Genomic DNA, 20117 nt, shown 5'->3' with positions numbered 1-20117 from the left:
GGGCGCTAATCCTGGATCGGCCCACCTGGGTCAGGTGAATTCAATCCAGCCAATGGGGTCGATCTGGGGTCGTCCACCACGCCTCCCCCTGGAATCCTTGAAAAAGCAGGAGCCAGGAGGAGAGAGAGAGAGGAACTAGGGAAGAAAATGGGCAGAGAACTTGAGATAGTCCTTTTTGGAGGAAAACTTGGAAGAGAGATCTTTGCGTGACCCCAAGCAGTCTCTGCCAGGCTGCATGGTCGAAAGGAATCCTATGGGTGCCGCGTAAAACCTGAAGCTTCTTTTAATTCTCATTAAATTCACTTGGATCACGAGCCAGGCTTTGGCGTGAATTCTTTCTCGTTTGGAGCCAAGGACGGAGGTGTAACTCTAGCCCGGAGAGAGAGATCTTATAAATCCACAGTCAACACCCTTTCACTCCCAGAGTCAAAAAAGCAAACAATATACTGTATTGGATAATGCTGCTACGAAAGATCTCTTTAAAGTATTCAAAAACAAAGACAATACTCACTTAGAGGAATATTAAAATTTCAATTGCTGGACAATGAATAAGCAAGATCAAAAAGAATCGATGCATACGAATTTAGTTTTGGTGAAGAATATTGTATAGACTACGACTGACAGAAGAACAAATATGTTTTAGTGGTAGAGACCAAATGCTCCTTAGAAATACATGAGGATGGCCAAGACTAGGCTTTACATTGTGCTTGGTTGAGCAGAGGGTGAGCAAAAGAGAAGAAAATCCTCAGGGAGAGGAATTGACAGTGGCTTGCCACAGGATGGCACAAGACCTGGAAGTGTTTTGTCACTATTTGAGGAACTGACTTTGGGGCCCCGAACAGCACCATCCATCGTGGAGCAGTGGCTGAATGCTTGGCTGCTAACCGTGGATGTCATCAATTGAAACCCAGCAGCCACTGCAGAAGAAAGACCTGGCCATCGATTTCCATACAGGTTACTGCTTTGGAAAACCCACAAGACAACAAGTCTGTGTTCTTCATTTCATCATTTGATAGCTGTATCTCCCTCCTGGTCCGTTTTACATGTTAAGTTGCTTGGGAAAAAATGAACGTTTGACATAATAACGTCTGTAACTTCCGCTAAACAATTCGGTAACACCTACGCGCCGTTGTTTTGCTTGAATATTGTAAACCATCTTCAGATTTTAATGATATTCCCCCCAGCTCTAGAGAAGACTGAAAAACGGACAGCCCCTCTTATGAAAACGAGGGGCTGCTTCAACCACATTTTTCACCAGCCCTTACGCTTTTCTGCAAAGGTGTTTTTCCGGTAGTGTTCACCCTTGGCACATATCAATGGTCCTTTAGACGATGAGAAACTATGAAAATAAAAACGGCCGACAGAGTGTCACGCTTCTTTCATACACATCCGCATTCCTTTGATGGAGGTGCAATGTGCTAGGGACGCCTTTTCACCTCTGAAAAGTGTCAAACAGCCTCCCCAGGGCGTGTGTGAAAGGCACAGTCCCAGCCAGGACCAAAGCGCAGGGGAAATCCTTTAGGCCAGCAACGCTCCCACGCTGCCAGCACAGGTCGACCTGGAGCAATCACCACCACCCTGGGAAAACCGGGAGGCCAGCCCAAACTACAATTCCCAGGAGGCCTAGCGGGAGCGGCAGCGGGACGCGCGCACGCGCAACCGTGCCCCCGAGGCTTCTGGGAGAGGAGAATGGCCGTGCGGCGGCTGCGACTCTGTGTAGGGAGAGTGCTCCAGGCCCCGGCGGCGCGGAAGCGCGGGAGCCGGGCGTATAGCACGTCCCCGGCCTTTGGAGAGGCCCTCGGGCTCCCGAGCGGGCAGTTCACGAAGTTGGTGTTCCCGCTGCGCGAGCTCTCGCGGTACCTCGCCCCGGACTCGGGGCACAACCTTCACCTGCGAACCTTCGACCCGAGCCTGGACGACCTAGCGCAGGCGGACCACCTCTTCACGTCCGCGGCCCGCCACCACATCGAGTACGTCAGCTCGGCGGTGCGCCTGGACCACGCCCCGGCCCTCCTGCGCCCCGAGGTGAGAGCGCCCCGCGGGGAGCGCGCCCGGGTGCGCACCCGCCGCTCTGACACGCCCCCGACCCCGGAGTCCCGCGGCGCCTCCTGGGCTGTCACCTTGTTGGGGTTTGGGGCACCTAAAGGAGAGAGATTAGTAGCTTTGTTCTGGTTAATTTTGGAATTAACTCTGGAAATGCACTTGCTTCTCAACTAAATGAACATGCTTATTAGCTTGAACTGTTTGGGTAGTGAAAGTAGAAGAATTCACAAGGTTTAAAGTAAGCCCTAACAAAATCCACCGCCTTTTTCCTATTTAAAGTGAATTCCCATTCACTGCACTTCATTGAAAACGTGTCCAAGGAATTTGGTGGGAGTGAAGAACCTAAGAGTTTAATAATCACACAACATGAGCCAAGCCATGTCACAATCTAAATGCCCCTGCATGTGCAAAAGCTCATCCTATTTTTAAGGGATAACGATGTGAAAAGTTCATAAAACAGCTGTTAGTAAAATTTTCTGAGTAAACCTCCCCTCCCCACCCATGGGCCTCCTCGGGTTCAATAACAATTTGTGCCAACTCTGTACAAGAGGGAATCTCAGATGTCCTTACATTGGCACTGAATGCACTACTGCACTGAAACGTTTCATCCCAAGACATTCAGAACTGCTGTATAAATGGAAGGTTCCCAGTGGTGTGGTAGTATAAGCATTGTGCTGTTAACACAAGGTTGGTGCTTCAAACCTACCAGCCGCTGCACAGCAAAAAGATGAGGCTGTCCACTCTCGAAAAGATGTACAGTCTCCGAAACCCTATCTTTATGAGTCGGAATCAATTGGATTGCAGAGCCTTTGGGATTTTAGCATTGGATATAATCTGGCAGGGCATTCATATTTCATGCAGGGTCCAGTCATTTTGAAGTGTTGACCCTGGTTTTACAAAAAATATGAGGGGATTCCCCCCCAAAAATCGGCTTTTCCGCCAAAGCTATGTGTCTACATTTTTTAACAAAACAACCATATCACCTTCAAAGTACATTTGTCAAATCTGAGGTTCTATCCTTGAAAACATTTTTCAAACTCATCTGTTTGGGTGGCTGGCAGCACCTCCCTCATTTTTTTTCTTCACCTCTTCTATGTTGTCAAATCGCTGCCCTTTCATGACCCACTTCATTCTCAGAAACATGGAGCAGAGTCAGGTGCTTGGGGTAAGAGAGGGATGGGGGGGTGATGGTGGTGTGTGTGTGTGTTTTATACCAACACTGGCATGCTGAGATGGCTGTGTGAGCAGGTGCATTGTCATAGTGGCAAAACCAGTCCCCCTTCTGCCACAAATCAGGCCTTTTTTGTCACACACTGTTATACAGTCTTTTAAGAACCTCTAAATAGAAAGCGTGATTAACAGTCAGACCTGGTGGAATGAACTCCAAATGCACTATCCCACTCACATCAGCAGAACTTCCCCCCCCCCCGTTTTTTTTAATGGGGGTTACTCCATCGTATTTAGTATTTTAAGCCCTGTCCATTAAATGTCCCTCCATTCCCCAACCCATTGTATTAATAACTAAAAAATGCCATCACAGATTTCAGAACACCCCCAGAGGGTGGTCCTGGCCTCCTTGGGAATCACTGGTTTGTGCTGTACCTTTTTCAGTACAACAGAACAAACACTGGTCCTTGCTGCAGCCCTCTCATTTATTCACTGACCTTGATGCCCTTCCCCAAGGATAGGTCCTGCTGAGAACATGTCCAAAGTGCAAAGTACGGAAGACAAAGCCTTTAGCATCCTCTGTCCTGCGCAGCTTTCTGACAGCACTTCAAGACAAATTTGCTTTGGTCTTCTGGTTCTCCATGTTTCCAGTCTTCTTCATCAGCACTGGCATTTAAAGGCATTAGTGATTTGTCAGTCATCTTTATTCATTGTCCACCTTTCACATGCAGATGAGACAGTGAAAATACCAAGGCTCTGGTCAGACCCACCATAGTCCTTGAAGTGACCTCTTTGTTCTTAAACTCTTCAAAGAGGTTTTGCAGCAGATTTGCCAGTGGACCCAATTCAATGTGAATTTTTGAGTTGCGAATACATCTTTTGATTTCTTGATTGCCTCTTCCTTGGTGTATGCTTTTGGGTTCAAGTAAAATGAAATCCTTGTGAACTTCAACCTTTTTCCATGTATCGCGATGCTGTCTCTGGGTCTGGTTGTGAGAATTCCTTTTGGTTTCCGTGAGGTGTGATCCATAGGCATGCTGCAGTCTTTGAGCTTCATCTGTAAGTGCTTTGAATCCTTTTGGTTTCAGCAAGTAAGGGAGTATCAGGCGCATATCCAAGGTTGTTAAGGAGCCTGCCTTCAATCCCCCATGTAAGGATTTTCTTCATAATCCATCTACAGATTGTGTGTGTGCATCTGGGAAAGGATTGATACACACCTTTCCTGACTTACACCATGAAGTATCTCTTTGTTCTGTTTGAGTTCTGTTCTTAGTCGATGTACAGATTCCACAAGAACATAATGAAGTGTTCTGGAATTCCCATTCTTTGTAATGTTATCTATAATTTGCTATAATCCAGATGCCTTTGCTGAGTCAATGAAACACAGGTAAACATCTCTCCAGTTTTCTGCTTTCCACCAACGTCCCTCTGACTTGGGCAGTAATGCCCTTTATTCCATATCTCCTGAGTCTGGTGTGAATGACTGCAGCTCCCTGCCAGGACACGGCTGCGTCCCACTGGAGCACCTCTCTTTTAGGAAGTTGCAGCAGAACATTGGCGTGGGCATTCTTTCCCTCCAAGCCAAGTGGTAGAAATGACAGCCATGTGTGAGGGATTCGTGTCAGGAAGGTTCTGTTGCCTTGCACACTCCCGAGGACGACAGAAAGAAAGCTTCGTTGGAACCGGAGATGGCAAGAAAAAGGAACAGCCTCAGTCTTTCGCTTTCTTCTGGGAGTTGTGAGAAAACGCAGTTCTGGACATGTAGCTGTACTTTAGAGAAAATTTCGTTGAAGAGTATTTTTCACTTCAGAAAATGTGTAAATACAAAATGCTTAATAGGTGCTGCAAATATTCTTGAGTAGTAGAAGTAGAATTGAAAGCACAGATCTCCAGGTAGGTCTTACGTTCAAATCCCACTTCTTGCTATTTTTAGGGGTATGATTTTGAACTAGTTATTTAATGTCTCTCCGCTGGTGACACCACCCGCCCCCCCATGGTAAAATGAGGATAATGATTAGTACATACCTTGCAGGGATTTTGTCAAAGGTAAATAAGAAAATATGTTAGTGCTGTGAACAGAGTACATATTAGATGTATGTTAGAATTTGAAGTTTGACTAACCGTAAGCCACTTTTTATATAGGCAGACAACCTGCAAACAGCTTGGTAGCCTTTCGCAGCTAATAGAGCATATGTTATTTATGTGTGTGTGTGTGTGTGTGTGTGTGTGCTCTAGCACTAAATTATATTCTTTCTCCTTATGTAAGGTATGTTTCATTGGCAAAAGCAATGTTGGAAAATCCTCCCTAATAAAGGCGTTATTTTCACTGGCCCCGGAGGTTGAAGTCAGAGTCTCAAAAAAACCGGTATGTTGACATGGTTATATCTAGACTACCTCTGAACTGACGGGGTAGCAAATGTTAGGAGGTGCAAGAAATCGTATTTGTCATCTGAGTTCCTGGGGTAGCTTCTTCCAAGCAAGTAATAGAGTGAACCAAATCCAGCCCACTGTCATCAAGTCAGTTCTGCCTCACTGACCCCATAATATAGAGTCTCTGAATTTCGGAGGCTGCAAACCTTTACGGAAGCAGACAACCTCGTTTTTCGCCCATGGGACAGCTGGTTGGTTTGAACCACTGACCTTGTTAGGTTAGCAGCTGAACACATCACTTACCACCCCACCAGGGCTCCTTCAACAGAAAAGCGTTTCATTTCATACCTGTGTATTTCTCTGGAAAAAATGGCCGTAGCCGAGTTTATTTTAGCAGTCTTAATCATGAAGAACTTTCCCCTTTGTTCAAATCTTTTTAAAAGAATCTTTTTATATGACAATTACTTGGCAATACTTGTCCTTATTGTCATTGTATGGGAGCAGTGGTTGTTCAGCTGTAGGATTCTTGCCTTCCATGCAGAGGTCCAGGTTCAATTCCCAGCCAGTTCAATTACGTGCACTCCCTGCCCATCTGTCCTGGAGGTTTGCATGTTGCTATGATGTTAAACAGGTTTTAGCAGAGCTTTTAGATTAACATGGACTAGAAAGAAGGCCTGGTGATCTCATTCCAAAACTCAGTCCCTGCCAACTGTATGGATCACGGTGATCTGAGCTTTGGCCCCAGTTGGATGGCACAGAACCCAGCAGCTGTTCGTTCCATTGAGCATGAGGTTGTCATGAGTTACGGCCCACTTGGTGTCATCGAACAACAGTCTGTGCTTCCATGACAGTGACCTAGGTCTGCACTGAGTTTAGTGAAACAGCTTTTAGGGTTTCTTTAATCCTTGCCATCTTTTTTAGACCTTGCTGCTGTATAAGGGTCCCTGGTGATGCAGTGGTTAAACACACACTTGCTTAATCCCAGCAGCCACTCTGAGGGAGAAAGATGTAACTATGTTTCCATACGATGGACAGCCTTGGAAACCCCCGTGGGTCACTGGGAGTCAGCAGTCAACCTGACAGCAGTGCATTTAGACGTTTCTCTGTGCATATAAGTATGTAATATGTAGGTAGGTATATAGGTAGGTTGAGAAAGAGGTACAGATATTGCCCCTCATATACTCAAGGCCAAATTATGAGGGGACTTCAGATCCAAGTCAGTCTGCTGTAGTTGTTTTCTTTAATTCTCTTTACTTCCTCCTCAGTGATACAGACACCTCTCTCCCAATACCTGAAATGCCTTCCTCTTAAAACTCACCTCTAAGTCCATTTCCATCCACACGAATGCTCACCCTCCACCCGCCATGATCACGTGAAAAGTGTCTTCTGTTCTTTCCACTTAACATGGTAGCTGTCATGGTTGCTCATGGTCAGAAATTAAGTGTTGGTAAACCTTGCTTTTATTCTTCAATCCTTTCACCTCAGTGCTGCCCTGCCCCACCAAATGACCTAGCTCCACTGTTACTTCCTGCTCGGTGAGGACATGGAAAGTGGGTTTTTGGCAGTTCCAATGTGTGGTTCCAAAGTCAGTTTCCTCTAACTACACAAATACACTGACCTAGGACCTAATCGCCATTTAAAAGCATCTGTCCTCTGAAAATATTTCTTCTAAGTTCCAAAAAGCTCACTAACTTTATTTATTATCTTAATCTTTTTCAAATGAGAGACTCTTCCATGGACACAAAAGCATGGACAAACCATCATCTTTACATGGATTTTTGTTGCATAAATATTTATAGTTACAAAGTCATTCATGCTTTTTAAAAAACTTAAGTGAAAGCACCAGAAAATAGGCAGAACATCTTGTCTCTGGAAAGAGTGTCCAATTATCCACTGTGTAATCAAATGCAGTGATGCCTTGCTTTTCTGTGACGGGGTTTTTTACCTTTCATAGGTAAAAAGTCTTTGGGCTCTTCTGTTGCTCATTCTCTGGCAGCTTTCTGCCTTAAACAGGCCCTGGCCTTGGCGGGGTTTTCAGCATTTTAGGCTTTGAGAGTAGGACTTCGGAAAACCTGGATGCCTGCATTTTAATGCAGTCGCATCATCTCCAATAGACTAGCTGTTTCACCGCCAGTGACATGTAGTCAAGCGAGAAACACTCCAGAATTCTTTTCCCACATGTTCCAATTTGGGACCTGAATTTCTTCCTAGGTCATGCAGATTTGATTTACAAACAAAAACATAACAAGCTCGGTAAGTATATTCTCAGCTCGTCCCTGGCCACTCCTCACATCTTTCACTGTGCAGTCTACACCAGACCTACGATTTTCTACAGAATACTTAGGGTTTAATAAATACTTACTGACATCTTGGGGGTAGGAAACATTTGCACTGTGAGCTATGTAAAGGTATGTTTTAAGGCGCATTTATTTTCTGTTTACTTTCTAAGGGACACACAAAGAAAATGAACTTTTTCAAAGTCGGAAAGTACTTTACAGTGGTGGACATGCCTGGTTACGGCTATCGAGCCCCTAAAGATTTTGTTGACATGGTAGAGGCCTACCTAAAAGAACGGAGGAAGTAAGGAAACATTTTTCTTCTCATAGTTACACATGTAACTGAGCAATCTGTGCACAGTGAACACTTCAGCCTTTGCAAGTGAAGGCCCGTTTTATTCTGCAGTGCAGCGTTAATGACTGAAGGATGCACTGCTTGCTCAGTGTCTGCCTGTATGTAAGTGTAATTGTTTTCATCAATTAAAACTGTATAAAATACTTGAGCAGAGCTAATTTATTAGGTTTTAGCTTTTTAAAAAATCAAACTTAGCTAATTTTGAAAATGAGAGTTGTTGACTAATGTATCTGATTTTATTAAACTTAAATGCTGATCTTTGTTAAGATACTTCTGATGTCACACCGTATCTTTTATCTAGTGGCTTGTGCTTCTTGAATTGCATAATATATAGAAAACAATGTTAAACCTTTGAAGTGTAAAGAAATGGTTATACATATTTTGGTTGTAGCTTTTCAGGCAAACATAGAAACTAAGATGAAGTAATTACTTAAGAAATCACTGCAGAAATACACTGCCTGTTTTCGGTTATATGTTAGGGTTCTTTAAGGTAATGTGAAGGAACTTAAACATTTCTATGAGTCTTGTCTTGTTCTCCACCAGAATCCCCGCTTTTTAAAGGAAGGGCTCATTCACATGTAGCCAGTCTTGGTGTCCTCTGTTTAATAAGTACTTATTGAAATAAGTTTTCATTTAGTCAGTTTAGTTATTGAAATAAGCAGCCTTGAAACCTATTGAACTGTTGGATGAACTTCTTGGACAATTAAAAATCCTTTTGCCTACAGAAATGTCTAAATTTCGGTTTGAGAATCACTCAAAGGGAATTTCTTAGTTTAATGGAGTTGTTATGAGCTGGTGGCAGTGAGGTTTTGCTTAGTGGTTTTTTTTGAGTGGGGGCTAGGGGACGGCAATAAGTGAATGAATATTCTTCATATTTTTTCCATTGATCTTCATTTCTGCATTCTTACAGCTTGATAAGAACATTTTTGTTAGTGGATAGTGTTGTTGGAATTAATAAAAGTGACAATATCGCCATAGAAATGTGTGAAGAATTTGCATTACCTTATGTGGTAAGTATTTGTTGGTGAGATGGTTAGAAATGTGTGTGTGTGTGTGTGTGCTGTGTGCTTATAAATGAATGAACAGGACTGGCCTCTCAGAAGATAAGAAACTGAAGAAAATAAAATATTTTCTCCATTATCAACTTCATATTAACATAAGTTTTATTTCTCTGAGCTTTGTTTTTGGACTTCGAGTCAAAGTAAAAGTCGTTTTTTTAAGCTTTCCTCTTAGGTCCCTAAATGCTTTCTCTTGTGTGTTTTATACGGCAGTATAAACATTTGTCCAAATATGGCAGTCGCTACTTAGCAGCAGCTTAGCAGGTAACACTCTGCAGCTGAGAACCTTGCTAAGCCGATCTGGGGTGAAGACTCATTCCAAGAACTTGGCAGGCTGCAGCACACTCAGTAGGATTTCAACATGCTTAAAACAAAATCCTTCTGCCAGTCTCTTCCTAGTGTTCTCGCTGTCATTTGGCGGAGAGTGGAGTGTAGACATTAATTTTACTTTATGACCTTCCAAATAAAGCAGCATTCTGTTTAAGTTCCTTCCTAAGAAAGAAAGGAAGAGCTCCATGGCTAGAATGGGGTTTCAGACAGGTGACAGAAACTACTAAACCTGAACAGTGAAATTAATGCATATCAAGCCATGTTACTAGACTGCCACTTTTTGGGGTTTTATGGGTTTTGGTGTTTGCAAAAGCCATTTGAATCATTAGAAATAACTTAAAAGACTCGCGGGGCTTAATGAACATAATCACTCATAGGAAAAATGCCAGTCCCACAGTCCTCTCTGCATTAGCACGTGGTTGTATCATTTTTCTTATTGTGATGAATAATGCTGATGGACTTTCGGATGTTGGATTATCCCCGGAATGAATCCCACTTTGTCATGGTGAATTGTTTTATAAACTTTTGTATTGGCCAGTATTTTAAGGATTTTTGCATCGATGTTCATTAGAGATAGCAGTCTGTCGTTCTCAGTTCTTGTGGGATCCTTACCCACAACACTTTAGGTATCAGTGATATGCTAGCTTCATAGAAAGAGTTTGGGAGTTTGCCACCTTTTTCTGTGCTCTGGAAGAGTTTGTGTAGGATTGGTGCCAGTTCTTCCCTGAATGGTAGAATTCTCCTGAGAAACTGTCTGTTTCACCCCTCATCCTGATTATTGGTAATTGTTCCTTCCTTTCTTTGGTTAGGTTTGCCATTGGTCTATCGATTCTACTAATCCATTAAAAGAACAAGCTTTTTGCTGCATTGGTTTTTTTTTTTTTCATAGTTTACTTGTTTTCCCACTTGCTTATTTCTGCCCTAATTTTTATTATTTCTTTTTGCAATTGGGAGACTAATCCTTTTGACCCTGTTCTAATTGCTGGAGGTTTTGTGCCAGCGTGTCAATCATAAGTCTCTCTTCCTTTTACTATGAGTCTTCATCTGCTAACTGCTTTTGCTGTCCCAAAGGTTTGGTACGACATATTCTCGCATTCTCATTTGTTTATAAAAACTTTCTGATTTTGTCTCCGATCTGGGTCAGTACCCACTCATTTATCAGTAGACAGTTATTCATCCTCCAGTTGTTTGCCCTTGTTTTCGTAGTCCTCCTTTTGCTGATTTCCAGCCTTATGGCGTAGTGGCCTGAGAGGGAAGTCTGAGTGACCTCTATGTGTTTGAATTTGCATAGACTCAACTTGTGCCCCATAGTGTGCTTTATCTTCCAGTTTGTACCCTGTGAACTTGAAAAGAATGTTGGGTTTTTTTTGCATTTGGGTGGAGAGCTCTGAAATTGTCTTATCAAGAAGTCAAATCGTCTAACTGTATAGTTTTGTAACTTCCTTTTAAGATTTTTACCCTGTGATTTATCTTTTTCAGGGAGCAGTGTATTAAAGTTGCCTACTATGATTGTTGAGCCTGTGATTTCTTTTTTCATCCTTTGGAGTGTTTGATGAATTTTGTGGGTCTCGGGTACATAAATGTTTATTATGCTCACTAGTTCTTGGTCTACTGATCCCTTGAACATTATATAGTTCCCCTCCGTATCTCTTGGTAGGGCTTGCACCTTGAGATCAATTTTTTCAGAGATTAGGATTGCAACCTTTGCTTTTTCTGAATTGCTGTTTGTTATATTTTTCTCCAGCCTTTGATTCTCAGCCTATTTCTGTCCGCAAGCTTGAGATGTGTCTCTTGTAGGCAGCAGATCGGTGGGTTGTATTTGCTAAGCCAGTCCGCTAGACTGTCTTTTAATGGGCGAGTTCAGTCTATTGATAGAGTTGTAGAATCCATCAGTGGACTCTCTGATGTCACTGCGTACCTTTTGTGTTGGGTGTTTTCCTACCGCCCTTGTGGGAAACTGTAACACTGAGGGAAATATGACTAGGTAGAACTTACTCCCTAACTTATAACAGCGGGAATCTGGAAAGCTAGTATTCCACAGTAGGAAAGCCACCACTTTGGTAAGTTAGATATAAAGTTCAGCTACATTATCCTGCATTAAATGTCATTTCCACAGATTCTCCCTAACAGGTGTGCTGCTTTAAAGTGAGCAGTGGTTGATTCTGTCTCTCTGTAGAAGCAGACATCCCTATTTCCTCTATCTCTTCCCACCACAGCATCCAACCCCTCTCATACCTTCCCCCAATAGTAGAGCAGTATAGTGGGATTTTATCCCCAAAGCTTGGATTCAGAATATTTGCCATAAGCTTGAATTTTTGACCTGGCTACATTAACATTGTCATTAAATTTTCCTTGGCGGCTTTCGATGTATAGAACAATTGAGTGCATAAAACAAAAGGGGGAAATGTGGGAAACTAACACAGGGAAATATGACCAGGACTGTATTCCCTAACGCAGCAAGAATCTGGAAAGCTAAATTAGAGATAAAGTCCAAGCACACTATCCTGCTTTAAATGTCATTCCCACAGCTTCTCCCCTAACAGCTATTCTGCCTTAAAGTGAGCACATGGTTGCTTCTGCCTCCCTGTAGAAGCAGACATTCTTTGATTATCTGTTCCCACCAAGACACCCATACCCATTCATGCCTTTCCCCAATGCAGGTATTGGCATTCCTCTATTGGGTTTCCTCACCTGTGAGCTCAGGGACTTTACTGTGATTACCGCCCACCTTGTGACATACATAACTTCTCAATATGCGTGACTAATGGCTACCTATCAAGGCCCTAAAACAGTAAAGGCACTCTCCTCCCACTCTCTGTGGTCCTGGCTGCTGAGATGGCTGTCCCAGAGGTGAGCATGCCACCATAAAATGTCTGTCTCCTTTATTTTATCTTCTCTCCTACTTCGCTTATCTTCTATGGCTTTACTATAATCTTCATATGTTATCGCCCTATAATTGCATCTACAGACTGCCCACAATTGTCAGAGGCTGGTGACTCTGACACCTTCTTATCAGTGCATTGTGCAAATGAGCCTTGTGGTTTATTCTTGCCTTCCTTACACCATTGAGCCAAGGTTACCTTGTGTCAGAGGAGACCAGCCTCTAACAACCGAAGGGTCATTAGACACAATTGTACAGTTATAATAATATGAAGATTATAGTAGTCATAGAGAATAGGAAAGAAAGGAGAGAATAAAATGGAGTCAGACACATTCTATGGTAGTGTGCCCATAAATAGGCACTCTTGTTAATTTATCCATGAGAGCATTCCAGAATATCCAATGACCCAAGGTTATACCTGAATTCTCTGGCTTTCCGTCCTGATTGGTGTAGTTTCTGTTAACAGGGACATGGGTTAGTAAGAGTAATTGTCCCATGCAATCCCCCTTCTTTGTAACCCAGGGTATATCTGACTTAATCACTGCCTTCTTTCCCCCTTCATAATCCTGATCAAGACTCCAGGAACAACCTGAACACCTTGAGAATTATGAGAGGGGCTGGGTGGCATGGCAGGAAGAGATAGCAACAGGATGCCAGCTTCTGTAGGGAGATAAAATCAACCATGTGCTCACTTTAAGGCAGCATAGGTGTTAGGGGAGAATCTGGGAACAATCTTTAAAGCATAATAGTAGTTGGACTTTAACTTACCAAAGTGGAGGCTTTCCTACCGTGGAATCCTAGCTTTCCAGATTCCCTCTGTATAAGAGGGAACATAGCCCTCGTCTTGGGGGCTGTTTTCAATGAGTTGACCTCTGGGAGTAGTTGCTCTGTGTGGTGCTCTGTTTGTGCTCGGTGAGCGTTGTTCTGACCACACTGCGTTGGCAAGGATGTTTTGTAGAGCTGGGTCTCTTTTATCATAATCTTTTGAGTTTTTCCTTATCTGTGAAGACTTTTCGCTGTCTTGATAGATAATTTGGCTGGATAGAGGATTCGTGGGTTTCCATTGTTTCCTTTCAATTTTCAGAAGGTGTTTCTCCACTCCTCTTCTTCATGGTGTCTGCTGATAAGTTGGAGCATATTCTTCTTTGGGTACTTTTACATGTGATTCCCTTTTTTTCATTAGCTGCGCTAATGAGTCTCTCCTTTTCCTCAAAGTTGGATAGTTTTAACTATTATATGCCCTGGCAAATTCTTCCTTGGAGACAGTCTAGCTAGTGTCCTCTCCGCTTCCTGGATTCTCACCTGATTCTCATTAAGTTGGGGATGTTTTCCTCTAGGAATTCCCTTGCGATTTTTGCCATTGACTTCTTTGTTGTGTCCTGTTCTGTTCTGATATTGTTCCTCTTCATAGCAGCCAACATTGTTCTCAGGTTTTCTTCATCTTTGATTATCTTGTTTGACTGTTCTCAGTTTTTTACCTCGGCCTGGTTATCCTCAAGGTTACTGGTGTGATTCTTCTAATCTGTCCGCAAAGCCTGTTATTTGCTTTTGTTACCTCGTTCCTTAACTTGTATTTCCCTTTGATGTTTCACCCTTCGCTGTGTATTTCTGTTTGGTGCATGGCCTTTATCTCCTCTATCTTTTCACCCTTTTTCTGTAATGTTTCTTTCATATCCGGTATGATTCCAAGCAGCATTTTGAAGAATTCTTTCTGTGAGAGCTCAACTTAGCTTGTTCTATTCACATAGCTAGATTCAGGGCTTCCACTAACAATGCATTTTACTTCTCCTGATTTTTTGTTGAAGTTGTTGAGGCAGTTTGCTGTCTGCTTGTTGTTTTGGAGGAGCTTGGTGCCCTTTTCCAGGGAGTCGATGTTCCCAGGACTCTCTGAGGCTGGTAGGAATGCTTCTACAGGCTGCCGATAGCCAAGCATGCTGGAATGTTGGGCTACTTTATCTCACCGAGGTTTTACTCTCTTTATCCGGATTCTCTATTTGGAGGACAGGCCCTCTCAGTGTACATTGGCTTGCAGGCAGCAAGTGTAGCCTTGTTTGTCTGGGCCCGCTGCACAGGAAGATGGGGAAAACACCATTGCTACTGGTGGAGGTGCTGGGCCACTACAGGAAAAGCCCCACTGCCACATGGTGGGGTGCCAGGCAACAGAGGGGGCAGCTGCCACCACTGTGGGCAAGGGCATTGTGTGGCGGCAGAAGCCAAGCTGTCACTTCTATGGGCAGGGTGCCAAGTGATGGTGGGAGGATAGGAGAGGAACCACTGCTACAGCAGGATTTGGGGAGGGGGGTCCAGGCAATGGTGGGGAGAGCTGCCCAAGTGACTAAACTTACTGCAAGCCGACTGCAAACAGGGCCTAGCCTCTGTTGTTGGGTTGTGATTGGGCGATGGGAGGGACTCACCACCATCTGGAAAGTAGGGAGCCTAGGAAGAAGGGAGCAGCTCGTGGTGGAGAGTGCTCCGGGTGGACAGTCGCTGGGTGGGGGTCCAGCTGTGGTTGTAGGGCACTCAATAGGGCAACTGGCTAGCTCTGGGTGTGGTGATCAGGCTGAAGAGAGGGGCCAATTGGTGGATGGTGGCCATGACAGGGTCTGAAGTAGCAGGCCAGGGAATTCCTGGGACCAGGACACACATCCCTGAGGCTCCAGAGTGACTCTAGACTGGGTGGCAGGGTTGTCTCAGGGGTCTTTTCATTTACTTAGTCCCCCCACTCGCCCCCCCTGGGCACCAGGTTCACTGATCGCCAGAGCTCCCGACGTGGGCTGCCTACCTGGTGCATGCCAGCTTTCCAGAACCAGTCTTCTTTTTCACCTGCTGTCTGTGGTTTGTCATTTCTCAAAAACTGTTTCCATTCAGTATCACTTCTCCCACCTTTGCTTTAGTTTCAGTGCCCCTACCAAAAAGGGTCCGTTATATTTATTGAAAAAATTCCACCTCTAAATGGGCCCATTTCAGTTCAAATGCATGTTGTCAGAGGACCAGCTGTGGTGAAATATCACGGGCACCTGAATGCATTACATGCTGCACGCGTTAGCTCCTTCACCTTCACAGCCGTGTCTTAAGTGCCTCTCGCAGGTCATGTGGCCCTTACTGTAGAACTAAGTTAAAATGTGTAAAAGTACTGTAAATACAGAAAAACTGTACTGATGCTAAAAACTGGTTTTCTTACAGATGGTATTAACAAAAATTGACAAGTCGTCCAAGGGACATCTTTTAAAACAAGTGCTTTCAATCCAGAAATTTGTGGACACTCAAACTCAAGGATGTTTTCCGCAGTTGTTTCCTGTGAGGTAAGAATTTAACTGTTTTATATCCGTGGCTCAATATAGCCCAGTGTTAAAGCACTCTTGAGTTAAGGTGCCATTTGAAGCGGAAGAGTCTGAGTATGCACTTCCTATGCATGGCTGGCCCAGTAGCACTTTGCTTTCCTCCAGGTGCTGCTTTCTGCTGGTTCTTGCTGGGTTTTTCCTACACTGCATTCTCATTCTGCCGCAGCATAGCTCAACTCTACTATATATACCACAAGGGAAGTAAAAATAGTTTGCCTTTTAAAATCAAAGATGCTGTCAACAATTTCTCAATCCCCTACCCCTCAAAGGAAAAAAAATCCAGTACAGGTTGTGAGAGAATTTTCTTATAAAGAAGAAATGCTTCAAATCAGAACTGAGCATTATTAGCAGAAGGAATGGTAAATTCCTAATGGTGTAGAGACACTACAGTACGGTCTAGTGATGATGCTGTGGCCTGCACGTTCATTTCCTACCTTGAACACGTAAGTAGTGTGTACCAGGGCAGATGGTGATGTTCTTACTTTGGTTGCATTGTGGAAGACAGTTTACTAGTTGCTATGAGAAAACCACATGAAACTGAGTTATACATAATTACGTACAAAACGATACCTTAGGAGTCAGTTTAGATTGTACCACTCTAGGTCAGATGTACATTTCTGGAATTCTGAGCATGCCTGACAGAATGAAATTCTCTTCATTCCTTCCTACAAAATGCTCCTCCTTTCTTCACTTGAACACAGATGATCTTGGGAGAGGTTACAAATAATTAAATTCTAATACTTAATTGGTCCTCACAGTAAATCTATTTCACCGAGACGCTTACATGTGGGAGAAATCCAGGGAGTACCTGAGAAGAATTTCCTGAAATAGATTTTGCATGTTTCCTTCCACTTCCTGGCACAGCTGTAACTCCGTCCGAAGGACTAAATAAGATGTATTGTGATCGCTATACACTAAGTAGGCATGTAACAAATGCTAATTTCTTCTCTTGCCAAAGACCATAGGGTCTGTAAATGGCAGGATCAGATTCCTGGCACGTGTTAGAGATGTTCCTCTCTGGGTAAGCCCGCTCTCTGCTGCCAGTCCCTAGAATCACTGCTCCCACTGCACTACCATAGGTGACCAGGGCACTAGAGGGTCACATAGCACTCAGAATCAAGGAATGGACACACCACGCGAGCGCACTGGCTTCCAGGACTGCAGCATACCTCTACCTTCTCGTGTGGCCACACTCCCTGCCATTCCTCTAGAACAGTGGTTGGTTCTCAACCTTCCTAATGCCATGACCCTTGACCCCCCCAATCATAAAATTATTTTTGTTAGCTACTGTTATAAATCAGGTGACCCCATGAAAGGGTCATTTGACCTCCCAATGGGGTCACGACCCACAGGTTGAGAACCACTGCTCTAGGTTTCACAGAATGGTTAATATAAAGGTCAAGTGCTATTTCCTCTTGTGTACTCTTGGGGAGGGAAGACAAAGTGTGCAGTAGACAGACAGCGTCTTTAAGCCTGTAGATAAGGAAATGCTAACCAGCAGGACAGCTCTTCCCCAGCAGGGTACAAAAATGTAAATGGTGCAAGATGGATGCCAAGGCCGGTCTTTTTTTTTTCTATGGGTTTTTTTTTTTTAATGTACTGAAATTTCTAACAGATAAGAACTGAGTAAGAACAAAAGAAAATATCTTAAGTTGTTAGAAATAAGGCAAATGAGTTCAAAGTACTATATTTTACTGGGTAGACTAACATATCTCTTATATGTATATAGAAGCTGTTAAAATCTAAGCATCATTACAGGCTAGTCTCAAACAAGCTTCTTTGGTCAAAAAGTCTTAACATGCTACACAGTCAGGACAGCAGACAATATTTTACCTGCATATCAAAACTAGAGGATCTGTGCCTGAGCTTCATGCTGATGGGTGGATATAATAGATAGCTAGTAGATCACAGTAATGGTGATTTTAAGCAACTGAAACAGGTGCAAATTATTAAGACGATGTCAAATACTCACACACACACACACCCCGAGGGGGGGCGGCGGGAGACGGGACTAAAGAAATAAAGACTTCTATCCTAGGAAATATAACGCAAAATAGAGGATACCCAAATTCTACAATCATGAAGGAAATGGACCAGATAATGTATGTCATCTAATTTTAAAATACTGGACACAAAGGGCCTGAAGAGAAGATAAGTTAAAGGACATTTTGCTTCATAGATGGAATTTGCAAGAGTTCATAATGATAGGGGGAGGGCAGGGTTTGAAAATATCTGTGATGTATATACTAGGGCACTGACTTTATTGTTTTTCTGTGTATCTGTAAAAATTTATTATGAGTATTATTCATAATAAATTTTTAGATACACAGAAAAACAATATATGAATGATGAAGGGTTCATGGGGTAGGGGGAGTGGGGAGGGAGGGGGAAAATGAGCAGCAGATATTAAGGGCTCAAGTAGAAGGCAAATGTTTTGAGAATGATGATGGCAACAAATGTACGTATGTTCTTGACATGATGGATGGACTGTGATAAGAATTGCACGAGCCCCCAATAAAATGATTTTTAAAAATTTATTGAGTAAATTGCATAGATATGAAGTTTTAAATAGATTGATATAAATATGTGCACCTGTATATATATTTAGATCAACATGTATGTGTTTAGATTAATTCAAATCTATTATTACATTGGAAATAAAGAAGAGTGTACTTGTTTTCTTCCCACAGTGCAGTAACCTATTCTGGAATCCATCTGTTGAAGTGCTTTATAGCAAGTATAACAGGAAATCTTAAGGCTGAGAACTCCCGACGGAACTGAAGATCCAAAGTTTTTATGCCAATTGGAGTTAAACACATAAAATCATTTCAATGTTGTTTTAAACATTGTTTCTAGAACTTGCAGGATTGTTTGTTAAAAATCTGTGCTTTTCAAAGTAATGTGTGTCTGAGAAACAAGTTTACAAATTGTGCTGCTCATTCATTAGAACAGCTTCGAGCTGTTTTTCCCAACAAGCTGACAAGACTATACAGAAATCCATAAAAGGAAAATCAATTACTACTGTGTAGAAAAGATTTTGCCATGTTATTTATTGGACTGTGTTTGTTTGTTTTTTTCAAAAATATCTCATGTATATTTTTTAAATATTAAAGTAGGTTCAGTTAAAGGGCGTTTTTAAGGTCCATTGGTGGCCGGTTACTTGTTTCTTGAGTCTAATGGATTAAAAAAAAAATTGTTCTTGGAAAGTTTAAGTTCAGTCCATTGCTGGAAACACTGTCTAGGATCATTCATCTTTGAAGGCAGAAAATGGGATTCAAGATGTTAAGACCAGAATTCTGTTTTTAGTTAGTTCTACCGGTGGTTGTACACTGGATAGCCGGCAAATTACTTGATTTCTTTGAGCACTATTTGTAAGTCCATACGTGAAGACTGAAATGGCATTAGGATGCACACCAAGTGCCATCAAACTCAGTGACCCAGAAAGGGTTCCCAGCATCGCAGATCTGTATGTAGAGGATCAGAGTCTCATCTTTCTCCTTTGCACTAACTCTTGGGTTTAAATCACTGATGTTGCAGCTGGCAGCCCAACACCTAACCCACAGTGCCATCAGGGTTTCTTAAAATGGTTACATCAGGGAATCTACCTGAAGAAACCAAAACCCAAACTCGCGGCCATTCAGTCAGTGGAGACTCATAGCAACCCTGTAGGACAGGACAGAACTGCCCCTGTGAGTTTCTGAGACTAACTATTGGAGTAGAAAACCCTATCTTTCTCAGAGGACAGTGGCAAATGGAGAGAACAATGTAACAGGATTCACAGGTAAATTAGTCACATGCAAAAAAAATCCTGCCATGGAGGAAGTAAGTATCATGTTGTCTAATGAAAGGAATCTCTCACAACCATCAAGAACAAGCCCGAGAGGTGGGGGAAAGCGGCAGCAGCATAAGACAGAAGAGAGCGGCAGGCTCCTTGGTCCAGGGTGTGAGGCTGAGTGTCTTTGGGCAGGAGGTTTGCTGGCAGAGTGGGGTGTGTTTAATATGGGAAGGTTGGTTTGCCAACTGACAGAGCTAAAGCCAAGCCATCCTTTTTGAAGAAAAGATTTAGTTTGGAATGAACCATCAGCAACCCAATGCACTAAAAGCCTTTTGGAGAACTTCAAAAGCTGAAGGAATCTGAATTGCGAAGCAGAAAGGTCAGCTTGGGCTCTAGAAACTATTTGGGGATTACCAAGGGATTCGATTTTCCCCAAGAACATACACGGGCTTGTTAAGAACTGGAAATGGCATTGGTGAGAAAAATGCCAGTTTAGTTCAACTGAAGAGTGTTTCATTATT

The 20117-nt window shown here is 42.9% G+C and overlaps 1 protein-coding gene across 2 annotated transcripts; it reads left to right on the top strand.

Annotated features, from left to right (window-relative positions):
• Window positions 1–1682: 1682 nt before the first annotated feature.
• GTPBP8 (GTP binding protein 8) lies at window positions 1683–19213 on the top strand. 2 transcript variants are annotated; one of them, XM_075542528.1, is made up of 6 exons: window positions 1683–2025; window positions 5477–5575; window positions 8030–8160; window positions 9122–9221; window positions 15664–15782; window positions 18512–19191. In XM_075542528.1, the coding sequence occupies exons 1-6, from the start codon at window positions 1690–1692 to the stop codon at window positions 18600–18602; spliced, it is 876 nt and encodes a 291-aa protein (XP_075398643.1). In that variant the 5' UTR covers window positions 1683–1689; the 3' UTR covers window positions 18603–19191. The 2 variants fall into 2 exon arrangements, with proteins under 2 accessions (XP_075398643.1, XP_075398644.1); XM_075542529.1 differs by lacking the exon at window positions 5477–5575 and having other exon boundaries at window positions 18512–19213.
• The last annotated feature ends 904 nt before the right edge of the window (window positions 19214–20117 follow it).

Source organism: Tenrec ecaudatus, chromosome 2 (genome assembly GCF_050624435.1).
Source record: "Tenrec ecaudatus isolate mTenEca1 chromosome 2, mTenEca1.hap1, whole genome shotgun sequence".
NCBI lineage: Eukaryota > Metazoa > Chordata > Mammalia > Afrosoricida > Tenrecidae > Tenrec > Tenrec ecaudatus.
This window is presented reverse-complemented; position numbering and strand designations above follow the sequence as displayed.